At 44.4% G+C, this 19,970-nt stretch overlaps 1 protein-coding gene across 2 annotated transcripts in view; it reads left to right on the top strand.

Annotated features, from left to right (window-relative positions):
- The first annotated feature begins 3,834 nt into the window (after window positions 1–3,834).
- Window positions 3,835–19,970, top strand: part of Kdm5c (lysine demethylase 5C) — a 34,017-nt gene continuing 17,881 nt past the window's right edge. Inside the window, exons 1-12 of one of the 2 annotated variants that reach the window (XM_004873500.4) lie at window positions 3,835–4,311; window positions 8,135–8,212; window positions 10,339–10,461; window positions 10,742–10,912; window positions 11,413–11,547; window positions 12,236–12,359; window positions 12,445–12,626; window positions 13,622–13,780; window positions 16,184–16,303; window positions 16,436–16,594; window positions 18,890–19,071; window positions 19,173–19,335. In XM_004873500.4, coding sequence (XP_004873557.1) covers window positions 4,162–4,311; window positions 8,135–8,212; window positions 10,339–10,461; window positions 10,742–10,912; window positions 11,413–11,547; window positions 12,236–12,359; window positions 12,445–12,626; window positions 13,622–13,780; window positions 16,184–16,303; window positions 16,436–16,594; window positions 18,890–19,071; window positions 19,173–19,335 — 1,746 coding nt within the window. In that variant the 5' untranslated portion in view covers window positions 3,835–4,161. The remainder of the gene's footprint in view (window positions 4,312–8,134; window positions 8,213–10,338; window positions 10,462–10,741; window positions 10,913–11,412; window positions 11,548–12,235; window positions 12,360–12,444; window positions 12,627–13,621; window positions 13,781–16,183; window positions 16,304–16,435; window positions 16,595–18,889; window positions 19,072–19,172; window positions 19,336–19,970) is intronic. The other variant, XM_004873501.4, reaches the window with a different exon arrangement.

Below are 19,970 nucleotides of genomic sequence, written 5' to 3' on the forward strand. Positions count from 1 at the left end.
TTGAGGTCGGCCTGGGCAAAATAGTGAGACTCCCAGATTCAGTCAAAAAAAAAAAAAGTTCAAATTGGGTGTGGTGGTACACACCTATAATCTCAGGACTGAGGGAGTCTGAGGCAGAAGGGTTACAAGTTTGAGCCCCTCCTGGGCAATGTAGTGAGACCCTGTCTCAAAAGAAAAAAGGGGAAAAAAGCTATATTTGGGGATATAGCTTAGTGGTAAAACACCACTGGATTTTGTCCCCAGCACTGGCAGAAAGAAAAGGCTATGAGCCAAGATTTAGCTCAGTAGCACCGCGCCTGCCTTGCAAGCGCAGGGTCCAGAGTTTGATCCCCGGTACCAAAAAAAAAAAAAAAAAAATGAAAAGAAGGCTAGAGATAGTAAATAGCTCACAAGCAGAGTGGAAGAAGGTAAGAGGAGAGGGAAGGAGTCCAGAGCTCTTTAGGAGTTAAAACTGACACCTCATACCTACTTCAGAACTGAGAGATCCTATTTGACAAATCAAAAACAGGCATAAGAATGCACAGTGGTAGAGTGCATTCTTAGCTTGCACAGGGTGTAGCTCAGTGGTTGAGTGCATTCTTAGCTTGTGTGAGGCCTCAGGTTCCATCTCCAGCACCAAAAGGAGAAGGAAGGGTGATAAAGTCATTTTCATCAAGTTCATCCACAAAACATGGATTGGGTGAGTGTGGTTGTGAGCCAAGACTTCCAGTCACTGCCTCACAACAATCTGTGCCAGACCTTCTCTCAAGGTATGTGGGTGAAGTGAAGCCAGCCCACAGCCCAAGGTGAGCTCCTGGATGCTTCCCAATTCTGAAACTTGCAGTTCCCAGACTCTGGTTGGTCCCCAGCAAGACCTGAAGCTTGGGAATGACCTTGTTTCCTAAACATGTTACTGTGTGTGGAACACTAGGATTTTCACAAGCAGAATTGTACAGCAGTCAGACAGCCCAGGGTTTGGGTTCTGGCTCTACCACTTACTAGCCATGTGACCTGGGTATGTTTATACTTCTGTGAGCTTCAATATCTTCATCTGTAAAACAGGGATAATAATACCTTCTTCATAGCAGTTGGCCCTTGATGAATGGCAGTCATCATTATCTCTAATTTTCCAAGCAACATTGTAAGGAAGGGAATACTTAGCCTCATTTTATAAATGAGAAAATCAAGGCTCAGGGAAATGAGGTACTCAGCAGATCTCAGTAGATTAATGTCCACTCCAGAAAAGCATGTTTGTCTTGGTTACCATCATATTCCCAGTGCCCACAAAAATACCTGATGAATAACAAATTTGATCTCACTGGCTTGAAAGACTCTATGGAATTTCTGCTTGCCCTTCCAGGATGAGGATGATGTCTAGGCTAAGGACCTCAGAGAAGAGGGTACGAAGCCTGGAAACAGCTGAGACCCGAAACCTGATCTCCTGATTCCTGATTCGTGTTCTTTGCCCTTCATTGAACTGTCTCCAGGTCAAAAGGCTAAACTTCCTTCAGCTTAGGATTGGCACACTCTCCAACCCTCTTCATTATTCTCATCCTTCCCTGCCCAGCTATACTCCTGGTGACTGCAAGTGACAAGAAGAGTACTTGACCAGGAGTCAGCAATTTCCGTATAACACTGGGCAAGTTGATGAATCTTTCTGGAACTTGGTTCCTCATTTGCAGTATGGATAAATTGGCCTTCATCTTTCCTAAGATTGTTGCAAAGATGAAGGGAAATACTTATATGAAATCAGAGCTATGTGGGCTATTAGATGTTTATCCATTTGAGAAGTTAGTGATATTACTATGATTAGCATCATTTCACCTGGCTTTCTGTTTCCTGTTCAGGCAACTGCTCAGATGGATCATTCATCATTTCTAGCAGGGAGTGGCTGAGTTTTCTGACATCTAGAAAACTAGAAAGGAGATGTCACTTACTGTCTGTATTTCTTGGGACCATTTTCCTCATGAACCAAGTGGGGATAAAGATTCTGAATGTTCAAGGTAATATAAGGATTCAGGAGATTTAAAACAAAAACGTGAAAACACTAGCATAATACATGGCACAAAGGAGATTCTTAATCATTGGTTGTTGACTCTCAGAAACAACCACAGCTCCCAAAGACTAAGGGCCTGCTAATGCTAGGCACTGTACAACAATCCTACAAGGTAGGTATTCCCCAGATCAGTTTCAGAACTTGGAACTTACCCATGGTCACATAACTAGAAGATACCAGAGCTGGTAGGACAGGAAGGCAGGCCTGTCTGACTCTCTGAGCTTCTACTTGTGTGCCCTGCTCCCTTAGATAGGGTGTCCTCAGTTCAGTCCCAAAGTAGGCAGAATCTACCTAACTGGCACATAGTGTATGATTGGGAACAGTTAACTGGATGAAGAAATGACACTCCCACCCCTTCAAACACATTCAAGCTTATGGTAGATGCTTAATGTATACAATGTCTGTAAAGATTATACATTATTTTCAGCCAACATATACAAGTCTGCTCAAAACTATACTCATTTTTCTTTTGTTCATTCAACATTTACTGCTTATGCCAGGTGTCAGGATGTATAAGGTCACAGGGTCTCTGCCCTTAAGAAATTAATAGTCTGGTGGGGGAACACAAAATAAGCACTTAATTGGCATGTGCAGGAGTACTCAAATATGTGCACAGTGGGTGTTCAGACTATAGGCAGTAGGGCCACACCTAATGACTAATATAGATGATGCTCAAATGCCGTAGAAGCTTGATGTATGTGGATAAAGTAGTTTTGATACTCAAAATAGTTGCAATAAACCTATTCAGAAACTACTCAAAGAACATGCCCCCAACAGATGTACACACAATAGGCACTAAAGATGCATGTGATAAGGGCTATATACAATAAATACAATCAACATACACAAGATGTTTGAGAAGCAGTCCACTGTAGGGTTACAAATCAGCAAACGGCTGGGGATTAAGATCCCTTGTAGAGCACTTATCTAGCATGCAAGAGGCCTGGGTTCAATCGCCAGTACTGAAGGGGTGGGAGTTGGGGAGGGGATTCATACACTCGGGCTTGTTTTGTATGGTACGTGCCACAAATATGTACACAGTTACAATGCATACAGAACAGTTGAAAGTATTCATTAAAAGGCTCATTGCCAGTGACTTTGGGGGGGATAAGAACGGAAACCTCATGTTTTTGAGAGCCTCTACATAACCTCGGACGAAATACTTCTTTACTTGGGACCAAGATTCTAAAAATTCATATTCCCTGGGGAGCGGGCAGCCTACTCCCCTCCTCTTTTCAAAGCCCCAGAAGTGTCAGAGTCCAGAGCCGGGAACCTAGTCTTTCCATCTGCGGGTCAGCAAAAGGGTCCTTCTACTTCAGACACCCAAAGCCGCCTGGCATGGTCCACACAGAAAAGACCAGGGAAAAGGGAGAGAGAATATTAGGGCGGGGCTGGAGATTTGCTTTAGATCTGCTCGGTGAGTGGGTGGGTGTGAGCGCTGCCAGTTTGGACCCACTACCCACGGAAGCCAGCGCCTCTTCCGGTCTGTCTCCAAAATGCGCATGCGCACCACTGGCCTTTAAACGTGCACCGCCGGTCCATCCGGCAAAGGGATCCGGCAAAGGGATCCGGTAACAAATTACAACTTTGCTCCTCCGCTGCTAAGGTGAACTATTTTCTCTCAGGCGAAGAGGTAATTTCGAGTAACTGCTTCCAAATAGAGAACCTATGCCAGCTAATTTAGCTCAGTCTCCACGGGATAAAGGCTTTCTGGCGCTTAGCCTGACGCAAGGTATTCGAGGCTCGGAAGGACAACGCGCGGAGGGATCCAGTTTGTTGTGGTGAAGGGAGGGTGAGACGCTGACAAACTAAGATGGCGGCGACGGCGATGAAGGCCGCGACGGCTGGGAGGTAGCTGGTGGCGAAAGCGAAGGCAGCGGTAGTTGGGAGGCAGCGGCAGAGTTTGGAAGGAACTGAGCAAAAACGAAGAGGTGGTAGCAGTAGCATCAGCCTGGGACTCTCAGAGCGCGGCACCCCCACGCCCCCCTAGGCCCTTGGCGGGCGGCGGCCGCCCAGCTTAGGGCCTAGTAGCCGAGCAGTGCCTCGGTTTCAGACAGCGGCGGCGCCATGAGCCCGTAAGGGCGGTCCGAGCCCTCCTGATTCCTGGCCCAGTCCTCGGGCCCATCATGGAGCCAGGGTCCGACGACTTCCTACCGCCGCCAGAGTGCCCGGTGTTCGAGCCTAGCTGGGCCGAGTTCCGAGACCCTCTTGGATACATCGCGAAAATCAGGCCCATCGCCGAGAAGTCGGGCATTTGCAAGATCCGCCCACCCGCGGTAAGGCCCGGGCCGGATGGTTGCCGGCGGTGAGGCCAGGGATGAAAGATAGGATAACCAGCGTAAAGTCTGGGGCGGAGGGCACCTGAAGGTGTGGGAGATGGGATGGCTGGGACCGTTGTGGACGCGGCGCGAGTCGGAGAAAAGGTGCTGGCCAGGATCGGGGGTCTTGTCGTCGTGTAAGGTTCGCAAATGACCAACGGTCTAAGACCTACCTCCGTTTCTGCTCTTCAGAATTACTTTTGGTTAAAGATAGAGATGCCTTGTGGGCGGGGAAGAGTTCAAAGAGAGGCTCCCCCGAGCGTTCTTTAGTTACTCCAGACCATCCAGGTCAAGATTTCTCTAAAGAAGGCCTTCCATCTGCTGTCTTCATTTCCCTTAAGGCAGGCAGCATAGTGTAGTGGAAAGATCACATCTCTGAAGAGAGACAGTTTAAAATTCCACTTTGAAGCTTAGTAGGTGTGTGACCTTGGACATGTAAAGTAATCTCTGAGCTTGTGAAAAGGGTCTCAGGAATGGGTTTTCTCTAGGACTGGATTAAACTAGGTAGTGTCTATGCGTCTGTGCGTAGTAGGCACTTGGTACGTGGTAGTTACTCTGACTGTAAAGGTGTTTGATGTGGTCATTGGTTTGCTTCCATCTGGGTGACTCACATTTACTCACACCCTGCCAGGCCAATTCATCTATGACAATACCCTGGCCTGGTGGACCATTCAGGAAATCAGTTTCACAGGGAATGCTTTTATCTGGCTCCTCTGAGGTGAGTTCAGAGAATTGGCCCCCTTTTCTAATAGAAGGCAATGTCAGGGCCTTTCCTGCAACACCGCCCTCCCCTTGACTTCCTGTATAGAGGCTTGGACCAGTTGGCTTGGTAGTGGGATGTGAATCCTTCTCAGAAAATTTCTGCTCTGGCCCAGGATGTAGAAGGTCCCAGAGGATAGGGCTTTCTTGCTTGCTTCCCCCATCATTAGAATAGAACTGTGGAAGTCTGCTGTCTTTGAAATGCTTGATTCCCAGATGTCAGCAACAAAGACTGTATTTTTCCTCCTAGGCCTGGGTAGGCCAGAAGTTCCCCAAGGTCTAGGACAGGCTTCTGCCTTGCTAACATGAAGGAGAAATGATGATGTATCTTATTCAGTGACCACTTGGGATTCCTGTGGCAAGAATTGAGTTTGGCTGGAACAGGGTATTTTTGAGTGGGTTTCTTGGGGTGGGGATCCTCATTCCCACCCAAGGAGGGCACCACAGGCCTCCTTATCTAACCAGTACTTTTGGTACTCAGCCACGGATCTAGGCTAGTTTCAAATGGATCCTCTGGGAGGTGTTGGGTAAGCTAATTTCTTCCTTGTTGGAGCCTAGCCACAAGTCTCAGAGGTATCCTTGTTCATGGTGAGGGAGTGGCAATGGATAGTGAGAAGTCAGGAGGGCTCACTGAAGGGAGAGTCTGGAATACTGGGCAGCCCTAAGGAGGCACTCCCTGAAGTGATGGGGCATATCTGTGGGTAAGAGGCATACCTGACCTAGAGGGTGGTTGAGGCCTGAATTTTCTTTTTTCTGCCTTGGTTTGGGTGACCAGGAAGGGGATGAATGACAAGTCCTTGGTGTATGTGTGGGTAACAGGGAACTGTCCTTTGTTAGACTTTTTGCTTTTTTCATTTACCCAACAACATGCTTCCTTCCAATCCAAGAGGCCTGGCTGTTTTTGTTTGGTTTGTTTTTGATTTTCCTAGGGCTGCCCCTAGACCACTTTTAGGTAGGTAGCTGGCTTTCTGGTTGGAGTTTGAAGTATTCACCCAAGTAATACTTGGGCCCAGGGTGGAAACTTGTATGAGTATATACCTGGGAATTGGAGGTTTACCTGGGGAAGGGTGTTTTGGGGTGCTGTTGCTGGATAGGTGACTGCTACACTTGAGATAGATGGGTGGTAGGATAGTGTAGGTATCCTAAAATAGACACGGGAGCTTGAAGGATCTGGCTTCCTGAATAGGTCGCCAACCTTTTTGTCCCACCATTCTAATAATACTGCAACATTGACCATTGGCACACAGTAGTATGGGACCAAAGGCCCACACTAAAAGTTTGCTGGGCCTTCCCCAGTTATCTGTTGTACCTGTAGCTCCTGCTCTAAGATTCCAGTTCTGCAGTTTCTTGTCAGGTCTTGATGTTGTACTGATTCTTGTCTAGTACTTGATTGAGCAGCAAAGAAGGATACTTGAAGTTTTGGCTTTGAGCATCTTTGGATTATTTCCACCGAGGAGTGTACCCTAATCTGATGGGAGACAAGAAGATATGGGGAACTTGATTGGGCTGGAGCAATAGCATTTTAGCCTATATTCTCCTCCTGCCTCACTGGTACCTGGTGTTTTCTACTTGGTTCTGTTGTGTGTGTGTGGGGGGGGTAAATGTATGCATACAAGAATGAATCTTCTGGCTCCCTTTTTAAAAAATGTGTTTGCAGAAGTCAACAGCTTTGGTTTTTTGGTTTTCTTTTGTTTTTATTCTTTGTTTTTGTTCTTTTCCCTCCTTCTATATGCATATGTGTGTGAGAAACACTTGTAGCTTGGTGTAGTGCAAGGAGCCTTGGACTTGTGATTAGAAGACATGGGTTCTAGTGTTGGCTGTACCACTAACTCAGCATGTGATTTTTGGAGAAATCCTATTTCTTCTCTGGGCCTCACTCTCCCCATTTGTAAAATGAGGACATCGATCTAGGTTATTCTTGGTTCTTTTTTGCCATCCCAGTAGGCACCAGGGCTCTGGGGAGGAGAGGACTGCTTGGGAAGTTGGGGACCTGTGTTGGGGGAAGAGATTTTTCACAGTCACCCCTTTAGTAGGACAGAAAAAGCTCCAACTTGGCAGGACAGGGCCTCTCCCATTTTCATTATCTTTTCCTCACTTCCCCCTCCCCACATTCCTCCATTCTTTGCCACCATGGGCAGACAGCCTGGTACTTACCCCTACTAGGCTTCCACCCTGCCTCTTCCTATACCAGACAGGTATATGAAAAAGGGCCCATAGAAGGCCTTTTAGACCCAGTAAGTGATGCAGATTCTTGTTCCCTGCTCCTTGCTGCTCCCTGCAGTGTCTTACCTTAGGTCCTTTAAACTGAGAGAAAAGACATTGCAGAGGCCCAAAACTTTAAATCCTGCCAGAATAAGAACCGAGCTACTCTGCAAGTATATTGGATAGTGGAGTCAGCCTTAGATATCAGCTGTGGATGCCAGGGTGAAAATGATGACTCCTTTGAGTAATATTTTTATTTGAAAACCAATTTAATTTTTCCCTGTCTTGTGGAAGTCAGGGGAAGAGTTCATATGCCTACCTTACAAATGAGAAAACACGTTTATAAAGGTATGATCTCATAGCTAGTAAGTAGTTTAGCTAGAACATGAACTCAGGTGGTCTTCTGACTCTAGATCCTGTGTGCTTTTCAGTACTCAAGATTATGTGTTCTATAGTAAATGCTTAGGGGATAAGGGGTTATTATGGATGTGAGGAGGGTTCAGAGTCAACTGTTTATGGATCCATCACTCTGTTTCTTAAAATCTTGGCATTGTACTATTGGAAGGGACATAGGAGAAATTTGCCAGGGAATGTGTATGGGGTCTTGTATATAGACTTGAGAGGCTGCTAGACCCTATTTGTGAATACTGGAGGGAGATGGGGGTGGGTGGATTGGGTGTTGGTGAGGATAATGCGTTTGGGGTGGTTAGAGATCTAGAAAAGTATGAATGTGAAGGGGCCGCTGAGCTACTGTTGGTATCCTCTAGTCTTGTGCTGTATTGTGCTAACCTAAATCCCTTCCCCCTTTCTATTCTCGCAGGACTGGCAGCCACCCTTTGCTGTGGAAGTGGACAACTTCAGGTTTACTCCCCGAATCCAGAGGCTGAATGAGCTAGAGGTAAGAAGACTAGTAGCTGGTGGTGGGGTTGGGAGAATGGATGGATTCCTGAGCTCAGATCCTACTTTCTTCGTGCCTTCTCTGGCGTAACTGGGGCATAGAGGACACTTGAAAGCTTCAAATATAACCAAGAGCAAGGACATTTACTGTTTCTGATTTGGTGACCCAAAGGCTAGGGATGTCCCTTTCCCACAAAAGTTTGCTACTTCTGAAGCTCCCCTGTCAATACCTACCCTGTCTCAGCATCAAAAGGGAGATATGGGGCTGGCTGAGACCCTTCTTTCCTTGGACAACTGAGTGTGGTCTCATATATTTAATTCATCATAATCCAATGCTTTCTACCTCCCTTCATGGTGCTAGGTTAAGTGGAAAATGAGGTAGAAGGGCAAGAACAACACAAAGACAGGCCTGTGTAGAGGCTGGAATGGTTAAAGACTTGGCAGAGGTCAGACAAGTAGGTTTTCCCCCCTTTTGTTCTGTATAGGAAGTTCAGGTCCACTAGGGGCTTGAGCATTCCCTGATATAATGAGAATGGGTACCCTGACGCCAGTTCTAGGCAAGGTCCATGTGTTTTCTATGGAGTATGTAGGTTAAATGTGTGCTCCCATACCTCTTCCACTATTATGTAACCACAAGCCTTAATAGATGTCCCAGAGGCAGTTGGGCCCAGCTGAATACCCATAAGGTAAAAGTTTTCTTGTCATTGAGACAAGTTCCTCAACCTCAACACTAATGACATTTTGGGCCAGAGAATTTTTTTTGTCATAGAGGCGAGGCTATCTCATGCATTGTAGGATGTTACCAGTATGCCTGGCTTCTACCCATTTAGATGCCAGTGGTGCCCTCTCAGTGGTGACAACCAAACTAGATTCAGGTATTATTGTTAAATGTCTTTTTGCCCCCCCATTCTGGACTCAGTCTGGGAGCTGTTTTAGTTAGGGCCAAAATCATCTCTTATGGGAAGTGCAGGTTTCTTAGAGAAATAGACCTGACCATGCCTATGGGGGTACAGCTATGGCCAGGTATTGCTTAGCATGGGACAAAGGCAAGTCTTTTAGAGAGTGAGCACTAGCTAATGAAGGGGAGACTTAGAGATGAGGTCAAAGTCAGAATGCTAAAGGGTTCAGTGGAGGGAATAGTGTTCCTAGCCCCTTAACAGTTCTCACAGCCAAAGAGTCATAGGTCATTTCTTACCAGAAATAGACCTTAGTTCTCAACTACGAAACAGAGAGAACCATCCTTGTTCCTTCTAGTGGGATCAGGCAAGACAGTGAATAGTAGTGAATATATAGTTCCACCTAGAACCAGACATTCTAACTGAAGTGAGGAAGTTATAGTCTTAGGGGCCTGTGGGAGCCTTTCTTGGGTTACTGAAACTTCAGACAAGTGTGGTACATGCTTTGTTCCTAGAATCTCTGGCCCAAGTCAGGTTCTGGATTGGCCAGGTACCAGTGTTTCTTCAGTATACCATCTCATTTCTTTAGGTCATTCTACATATAGCATGTACCTTCACCCTTCAGCTGCTGTGGAACCAGATCTGTGGTACATAAGGAAGCTAATGTGCTCTTTTGGAGCCTTCATTCTCTGAAACCTGCCTAGAGCTTACATATAGTTCTGAAGTTTCCAATGGACTTTCATTGGACCTCTTATTAAGTCCACCCTTCTGGCTTAAGTGGACTGAGCAATTATTTTTATTTTCCTTTTATAATAAAAATACAGGGGTCTAAAGAGTGGAACTCTTTTGCTGAAGGCTGTACAGCAAGTCAGTAGCAGAGGGAAAGCTAAAACTTGAGTAATTTGACACCCAGCAATCTTGGTGCTTGCTATGTGATTTAATTCCTTTGTGTTTCTCTGTCTTTCTCTGAATAAGAGATGATAATATACAACCCTGTCAGGGAGATTGGGAGAGAATACATCTAAAGCTTTGCCTCTTGTGGCCATTTCTTTTGGGAGATGAGAAAGAGGTGAAGCTAGTCCTGCCCAGAGCCTGGGATCCTATTCACTGGGAGAAGCCCTGGGTAATGTATGTGGGCTGCTCTGTTCTCTTTCTCCTCCCTTAAGATTGGGTCAGAAGACAGGGGTCGGAGGAGGGGGTGGCCAGCCTATTTGAGCCATTTCTTCTTCAGGCCCAGACGAGAGTGAAACTGAACTACTTGGACCAGATTGCCAAATTCTGGGAAATCCAGGGCTCCTCCTTAAAGATTCCTAATGTAGAACGACGGATCTTGGACCTCTACAGCCTCAGCAAAGTAAGAACAGGTTTTTCCTCAAATACCCCTCAGCCTTGTTACTCTGGGGGCTCCCTTGGTTTAGACATTGTATCTCTAGGCTGCTGTGGAAGGGGCACAGCCTGGTAACACACTGGTTGCCCTCAGAATATCTTGGCTTTTCTTGTTGCAGTGTGAGGTTGAAATAAGGGGGTAGCCCCCAGTGAAGTGAGGCTGGAGTTGTCTTCAGTGTCTTTTCTACAGACTTGCTCCCTCATGTACATACACATAGCACATCCATCCTTCCTGCTTATCCTTTCAGATTGTGGTGGAAGAAGGTGGTTATGAAGCCATCTGCAAGGATCGTCGGTGGGCCCGGGTAGCCCAGCGCCTCAACTACCCACCAGGCAAAAACATTGGTTCCCTGCTACGCTCTCACTATGAACGCATTGTTTATCCCTATGAGATGTACCAGTCTGGAGCCAACCTTGTGGTAAGGATACCCAGTGAGGGTGGAGTGAGGCTTTAGGTTACCATACTTGTTTTTAATAGTACTGGTTCTGTGATCTAGAGACCTGGGAGCTAGACTTTACCCTTTCCTATTAGTGCCTTTTCTCTTCCCACACGGCCAGAGCTCAAAGGTCTGGAGTTATCTATAAGGCCAGCCTATTTGACAAAGTCTTACTGATACAAGAATTCTGAGAAGGGAGAGATCTTTTAGACTAGAGAAGGTTGGGAAGAGATGAAATCTGATTTGCTTTGGGAGATGGTTAAGTAGTAGGTCATTGGAAGGAGGAATAATGTAAGCAAAGCACTGAGAAGAAGTTCCAAAGTCTGTCTGATGTAAGTGATAAAAAGACCAGTTGAACAGAGGCTATTGGGGTGAGAGATGCTGACTCTAACTTTAGTGGCCACTGGGTAGGGTGGAAGGAAGTTCTTGCTCTTGGGGGCTGGAGTCACATGCTCTGACCCCTGCCCTTCATCTGTCTCCAGCAGTGTAACACACGTCCATTTGATAATGAAGAGAAGGACAAGGAATACAAACCCCACAGCATCCCTCTTCGACAGTCTGTGCAGCCTTCCAAGTTTAACAGCTATGGCCGGCGAGCCAAGAGACTGCAGCCTGACGTTAGTACTTTTCCTTCTTACATGCAGTTGCCTTGGGGTGGAGAGAATCGTCTCCCTTCCTCAAAGGTCATGTTGCCTGTTGCACTGTCTCTTTTCTCTTTCTGACTTCATTTTTCCTGGTTTCTTCACTCTTGGCTGAGCTGCTAAACTGGGTCTTGATCTGTTTGTACAATACTTTTGCATGTCTGCCCTTCTTGCTTATCTTACTCCTTTTCTGACTCACTCTGCTCATAGAGCCTATATCCTGCCTTCAATCAGAAGCTTATGTGCCTGGCATTCTCCTGGCACTGGGGATACAGCAGAGAATAAGATAGACACTATCCTTGGGATTATTAAAGCGTATAATTTAGCAGACCATATTAGTAACTGCCACTTATTGGTAATGTCAAACATTGTTAGATTTTTTTTTTTTTAATATATGGTATCTCTAAATTTCCTCATCACTATAAGGAAGGAGTTAATATTCTCATTTTATAGTTGGAAGACTGAGATCTTATCTTTAATTCCTTTTTAAGAGAGGCTGAGGAGGGAGTTAACTTCCTTAGTCTCCAAAAATTCTTGCCTTGACCTATCTGTGCCCGAGCCCCTGGTATGAGCTTGGGTGATATGTAGTCTGAGCTATTGTTCTTTTAGGATGGGACATTTTGCCTCAGAGAGCAATCTTACTCATTATGTTCTTTCCTCCTAGCCGGAACCCACAGAGGAAGACATTGAAAAGAATCCAGAGCTGAAGAAGCTACAGATTTATGGGGCAGGCCCCAAGATGATGGGCCTGGGTCTCATGGCCAAAGATAAGACTCTGCGGAAGAAAGGTGAGGCCTAACAGGCAGGGGATGGCCTCACCTGGGAGAGAAGGCAGGGCCCTAGATGTCCTAGAGCCACTCTCTTCTCTCCCAGATAAGGAAGGTCCTGAGTGTCCCCCAACTGTAGTGGTGAAGGAGGAATCAGGCGGAGATGTGAAGGTGGAGTCAACCTCTCCCAAGGCCTTCCTGGAAAGCAAGGAGGAGCTTAGTCACAGCCCAGAGCCCTGCACCAAGATGACCATGAGGCTGCGGAGGAACCACAGCAATGCCCAGTTTGTAAGGACTCAGCTTTGACTTCCTGATGCTCTGCTTTTCATTCCTTCTATAAGCATTTCTCCAGCATGGCACTGGACCAGGTTGCATTAAACAGAAAAGTGGGCCTAGTAGGCCCTGCCCTCAGGTAGCTCACTTAATTTGGAAAACAAGGCCAACTCGTTTGGAACAAGAAAGGGTGATGGAGTGCTCTCTACTGGTACATGAAATTCTAAAAGGGTCCAGAGGAGGAGACTCCACTACTTCAGGATAAAGGCTTAAGCCTGACCCAATCCCTGATGATCTCTAGCCTCATTCCCCATCATTGCCTACCTCACTCCTCTGCTATAACCCCACTGAAGTACTTGTAGTTTTGTATATTTGTTTTTCCCCTAAGACATGCCATGCTCTTTCCCAAATTCTTTGCACATGCTATTTCTTCTGCCTGGAAGAGTTGCCTTTTGTGCTCTGTTCCATTGCCAAGTTTCACTTTTCCTTCAGGTTTCAACCAGTTCAGGTGACACCTTTTCAGTGAAGTCCTTCCTCAAAGCCTTCATCACCATCTGATTTGATCGCTTCCTTCTCTAGGTTCCCACTGTACCCTTTATGGGCTGCTATTGGCAGTTTTTAATTTTTATGAACGTGTATTTCTAGAGCACCATAAGCCTTTGGAAGGCAGATAACCATGCCTTATCCATTTCTGTGCCATAAAATCTAGCATAATGCTGGATACAGATCTGTAAGTATTTATTAAATGAATACAAATGGGACAGTGCAAGACTGAGTGGTAAAAGACTGCTTTCACAGCTCCATTTGCTTATTTGGGGAGATGGTACACGCATGCAGTTGAACTCCAGACCTTGCATGACTAGCCTGTACCGAGCCACAAATGGTCCAGCTGGCGAGCACAGTAAAGCTTCTAGTAGAGAACTCTGGACTAGTGTACTGTCTGGAGGTTCCTGGTGTTTAAAGACTGGGCAGGGCTATGTTGATTAACTTTCGTTTCCTTTTACTGGCAGATCGAGTCCTACATATGCCGCATGTGTTCCCGAGGGGATGAGGATGACAAGCTCTTGCTATGTGATGGCTGTGATGACAACTACCATATCTTCTGCCTGTTGCCTCCTCTGCCTGAGATCCCAAAAGGTGTCTGGCGGTGCCCAAAGTGTGTCATGGCGGTAAGACCTCCCCTCCCGACCCCAGATCACATAGGGTATCTGTGCCTTCCTTCATTTGGCCTTATGGGGGTGCAGCCTCCAAGTTCAGCCGCAGTCCTATGTTTTGAGTTCATGGGGTGGGGCTAGGCTTGGAAGAGCTTTGGGAAAAAGAAGAAAAGGAGACCCAACCTTTGCTTTTATCCTCTGGGATAAAACTCCCAGACCCCCTCGGAAAGGTGTCATGATTAGATGGACTCTGTGTGGTGACATATGAGTAGATGCTTAATTGGATGTTAAAAACTCTGAGGTATAGCAGTTGCGAGGAGGAAAAAACAACTAAGGGTAATAATCAGGGAAGATGTCAGGAATATGCTTTAAAAAATAGGAATAGAATTTTTTTTTAATGTTCCTTTTATTTTCCAAATCTATCAATATCTCTTTCTTAAACAAAATAGATAAGGGCCAGGGATTTAGCTCAGTGGTTCTGCCGCCTGCCTCGCAAGCGCAAGGTCCCGAGTTTGATCTCTGGTACCAAAAAAAAAATAGATGAATTACCTACCACCACCTAGAGATGATTATTGTTAATAGCCTGGCATATTTTCTTATCTTTTTCCTGTTCCATAAATGTTACTATCTGTAACAAGTTTGGAACAGTGTTAAATAACTTTCATTTTTTACTTCATAGTCATTTTTCTGTATTGTTTATTTAAGGTATGAATTTTTTTCCATCATACAGATTTAATGTTTATTTAGTCGTTTTCCTCCTGTTACAACATTTAAATTGGTTTGTAGTGAAGCAGACTTTTTAACTAGATGGGGTGGGCAAGTGTTCCAAACTGAGGGCAGAGTAGCAGTGGCAGAGTTATATAGAGGAGAATGTGCCTCAGGCAGGTAGGGGCATTGAGGAGACCAGAAGAAGCAGCATTGAGGGCCATATGCCAAGGGAATTCTGGCCCGTCCATTTCATGAGCTTCCTACCTTCATCCAAATTCCTACTGCTCATCTTCTGCATTTCTCTCTCGGTTTCTGGAGAGCAGACATTGATGATCTTGCCTTACTTTAGGGACTTGTCCGTGGTTGTATAGACAAGCTGTGCACATGTACATATATATACATATATATGCACACAGATGGGGAAAGACCAGGGTAGTACATAATTGCCTTTGTAGTAGTGGAGATTGTATTGTAGAAAAGTCTGGATACCCAAAAGTGTCTTGGATGAGGATAACTGTCCGCTGTACTTGGTTCCCTTCTTTAAGTGGTTAAGAGCCAGTGGACCAGATTATTTATTTTGCAAACATGATCAGGGTATGTGTCTGACTCTGGGGTGCATTCAGTTCTCATCTAAAATCATGAACGTAGGTACAAGTAAGGGAGACCCATGTCTTATCTTTTGAGATGGTCTAAAGAATAGAGCTGGACATGGTAGCACAAAGCTGTAATCTCAGCACTCTGGGAGGCTGGGGCAGGAGGAATACAAGTTCAAGCCCAACCTGGGCAACTTAGTGACTTAGCAAGACCCTGACTCAAAATAAGAAAGGGGCTGGAAATGTAGGTCAGTCCAAAGGCACTGGGTTCAATACCCAGTGCTCCAAGGAAGAAAAAAAAAAAACACTGTAGAGTTTTACACTGTAGAAGTTGGTGCTTTCATTTTCATCCAACAAGGTATTGGAATATTTTGTGCCATTTTCCTAGGCTTGTATTTCTAGTCTAGGCATAAACAAAACTTCCCTATGCACCCTGTATCAAGTCACTTTTTACTATACAGGAAAAATGGTGGCAGAGGAGTATGGGATAGCATATTGAACTCAGAGCACATGGTTTAGATAGTGAAGCCTTGAAGAAAAGTGCATGGAGTGTAATGATGAGGAAGCACTTCCTGGAGGCTGTGGGACTGAAGTTGGTTTTATGTTTTTGTTTTGTTTTGAGATAGAGTCTCACTGTGTTGCCCAGGCTGGCCTCAAATTCCTGGGTTCAAGTGATCCCCCTGTCTCAGCCTCCTGAGTAGCTGGGGCTACTGGTGTGGTACCATGCCAGACTTGAAATTGAGTTTTAAAGAGTCAATGAAAGAAAATAGAGGGATTGGGAAGTATATGTTATTGTTAGATTGTGCGTTTAGCATGTGTGAGGTCCTGTGTTCCATCCCCAGCACTGAAAAAAAAAGAAAGTGGGAGAGAACATTCCAATAGGAAGGAACTCCGTAAGCAGAAGCATAGTGGTTGTGCCTGTGGGGGATGAAAAGATGAATTAAGCTAAAGTGGTAAGAGAAAAAGGTAGAGCTATAAAGTAAGTCCTCCCTCAGGGCCCTTCAGTACAGACCTAAAGCTGTTCTTATTCCCTGTTTCTACCCCACATTCCAGTTCCACATGGGAAGATTCTCCTCTTTGCCTCTGTCTTGGTGACATGTTCTTCTTTGGGTTTCAGGAGTGTAAACGGCCCCCTGAAGCCTTTGGCTTTGAGCAAGCTACCCGGGAATATACTCTGCAGAGCTTTGGGGAGATGGCTGACTCCTTTAAAGCCGACTACTTCAACATGCCTGTGCATGTAGGTGATGGACGGCTGGGGTGGTGTTGGGGTTAGGGTCATAGGTGTTGGTACCTAATGGTTTCACCCTGTCTGGGGCAGTGCGGCTAGGATAAAATGGGCCACAGTCATCTCCTACCCCTGTTCCCCCAGATGGTGCCCACAGAACTCGTAGAGAAGGAGTTCTGGCGGCTGGTGAATAGCATTGAGGAAGATGTGACTGTTGAGTATGGGGCTGACATCCATTCCAAAGAATTTGGCAGTGGTTTCCCTGTCAGTGACAGTAAGCGGCACCTAACCCCTGAGGAGGAGGTGAGTGGGTAATTATCATGGTTGTATTTTAGCTTTGAGAACTTAAGCAAGTCATTTGGTATCTGAAGGACTCAATGTTTCTGTAAGATTGGACATGATACCTATATACACTTGCTGTGAGGTTTAGGTGAAATGCTCCATGTAAAAGACACAGCCTATTATTGGCACGTGCAAAGATAGTATATAGGTTCATTTACCTCTCTGAACTCATTTCCTTATCTGTAAAATGGGAGTAATACCTAACTTGCAGATTTTTAAAAGAATTAAATGAAAAAGTATGTACAATAAAATGGCAAAGTGTGTGGCTCATTCATAAGAAGTGTTTAGGAAAAAAAAAAAGAAGTGTTTAGGACGGGCCAGGGATTTAGCTCAGTGGTTCCGGCGCCTGCCTCGCAAGCGCAAGGTCCCAAGTTCAATCCCCAGTACCAAAAAAAAAGTGTTTAGGAAGTTGGATCTGGATGCACAGAAGAAATTCAGGGTCCAGGCCTATTTCAAGGGGGAAAGTATATTTGGGTTCAGAGCAGGGTTTTGTTTTGCTTCGTTTCTTTTAAATTTATTTTTTAACTAATACAGAAAAACATTAAAATTGTACATAAGGAGTACTGTGTGATATTTCAATACATGTAAACATTGTGTAATGTTTTAATCAGTAAACAAATCTATTTCCTCAAATATTTGTCATTTCTTCATGATGAAAATATTCAGTCATTTCTAGCTCTTTAAAATGTACAGTGCACAATTGTTGTCTGTAGTCACCCCACTATACAATAGCACACCAAAACTTCTTACTCCATTCTAACTGTAGCTTAATAGCAATTGACCAGCCTTTCTTTCCCAGTCCTCCTTACCCTCCTCACCCTCTGAGAACCACCATTCTGCTCTCAACTTCTATGAGATGAGATCAACTTTAGTTGTAGAGTCCACATATGCATGATATCATGCAATATTTGTCTTTCTGTGCCTGGCTTATTTTACTTAACATAATGATCTCCACTTCTATCCATGTTACTGCAAATGACAGTTTGTCCTTTTTTATGGCTTTATAGTCTTCCATTGTATATGTGTACTATATTTTTGTTGTGTGTTCACCAATTGATGGACACTTAGGTTATTATGAATAGTGCCACAGTAAACATACAAATATCTCTTCAGCATACTGATTTCCTTTCTTTTGGATATGTACCCAGGAGTGTGATTGCTGGATCATATGGTATCTTTATTTTTAGTTTTTTGAAGACTCTCCATACTGTTTTCTAATATGGCTATTTTGTAATATGGCTGTATTTACATTTTTCAACAATGTACAGTGTTTCTCTTCACATCCTCACCAGCATTTGTTATTTTTTTTCCTTTTTCCTTTTTTGTGGTGCTAGGGATCAAACCTAGGGCCTTGTATATGCTAGGCAACTGCTCTCCCACTGACCTGTATTTCAAGCCTGTTTGTCTTTTTGTTAATAGCCTTCTTATTTATGTGAGGTAATAATCTGATTGTGGTTTTGATTTGCATTTCCCTAATGATTAGTGATATTGAACATGTTTTTCATGTACCTATTGGCTATTTGTATGTCATCCTTTGAGAATGTCTATTTAGATCTATTGCCCATTTTAAAATCAGGTTATCTTTTTTGTTACTGAATTATTTAAGTTTTTTATTCTGGATATTAATTTCATCAGACATATAATTTGCAAATATTTTCTCTCAATTCTATATGTTGTCTTCTCGTTTTATTGATTGTTTTCTTTACTGTGTAGGTTTTCAATTTAATGTGATCCCATTTGTCTTTTTGTTTACTGTGCTTTTGGGATCTTGTCCAAAAGTCCTTGCCAATTTCAATGTCCTAAAGTGTTTTCTCTGTTAGTAGTTTACGTCTTACATTTAAGTATTTAATCCATTTACAGTTGATTTGTTAGTGACAAGAAATAAGCATCTAGTTTTATTCTCCTGTATGTGGATATCCAGTTTTTTCAGCACCGTTTGTTGGAAAGAATGTCCTTTCTCCAGTGCATATTCTTAGCACCTTTGTAAAAAGTCAGGTGGCAGAGTAGAAATTTTTAACTTGTGGGTATTTTGGGAGATAGATATATCTAGAAATCTCCCTGAAATTGAAGTGAATTGAATTCAGATTTTATTTGTATTCATTTTTAGGGGAGAGGAGGAGAAAAACCAATAATATATTGTAGATATTTAGGTATGATCCCACAATTAAGGATCTCTAGACTAAAGCAAATGATGTAAGATCTCAGTTCCTTAGCATATAACCCTCATGCCCTCTATACAAATACCTGACTTGACAGGAGTATGCCACGAGTGGTTGGAATCTGAATGTGATGCCAGTGTTGGAGCAGTCTGTACTGTGCCACATCAATGCAGATATCTCTGGCATGAAGGTGCCCTGGCTCTATGTGGGCATGGTCTTCTCAGCTTTTTGCTGGCATATTGAGGATCACTGGAGTTACTCCATTAACTACCTCCACTGGTGAGCAGGGCCTTGGGGAGCAGCTGGGGAGGTAGTCAGGATGGACTCTCTACATGACCATGAATGTGACCATTCTGTGTGTCCCCTTTCCGTTTGAGCAGGGGTGAGCCAAAGACCTGGTATGGGGTACCCTCACTTGCAGCAGAACATTTGGAAGAAGTGATGAAGAAGCTGACACCTGAGCTTTTTGATAGCCAGCCTGACCTCCTGCACCAGCTTGTCACCCTCATGAATCCCAATACCCTCATGTCCCATGGCGTGCCGGTGAGTTCCCAAGAATCATGAACAAGGATTGGAATGATTTAGTGCTGTCCTTTGTAGTGAAGTGGTAGCCTTCATCTGGAATTTACCCCTGTCCTTTGCTCGTTCCTGTTCTATCTAAATTAGGCTGTAGATGTGACTAGTCTAATAGAGACCCATTACTTAGCAGTTATACAATATGATAGCCCTTTGGGCCATATATTTGAGGGCAATATCTTAGGGGTGGCTTAATAGAAATGGAAGAAGGGCAGAACTAGAAAGTCTCCTTACTTTTAAGTGTGCACATTATTTTCATTCATATCACATTAATGAAAACTCGATTACATGGTCATATTTAGCTGCAAGGAAAACTTAAGAAATGTGATTGTTACTCTGGATGGTTTTATACCACCTGAGAATTGAGGGTCATGTTACTAAAGAAGATAATGAATATGAGGGGAAGTTAGCTGTCTGTATTGTAGTTTGCATACTGTTACACTTCTTGGAGCAGTGGCTAAGTCTTTTTACTTAACAAGTCAGAAGTTGAGCCCATAAGCCTGGCCTATCTTCTCTGGGTACTTCTCTCTCACCCTATAAAAGATTTTGCTAGATATAAAACCTGACTTACCTGTAAGAAACTTTATATTCCTGGGACTTTC

This window comes from Heterocephalus glaber, unplaced genomic scaffold, assembly GCF_053883595.1.
Source record: "Heterocephalus glaber isolate CG9 unplaced genomic scaffold, H.glaber_assembly_v1.0 deba00001545, whole genome shotgun sequence".
Classification (NCBI taxonomy): domain Eukaryota; kingdom Metazoa; phylum Chordata; class Mammalia; order Rodentia; family Bathyergidae; genus Heterocephalus; species Heterocephalus glaber.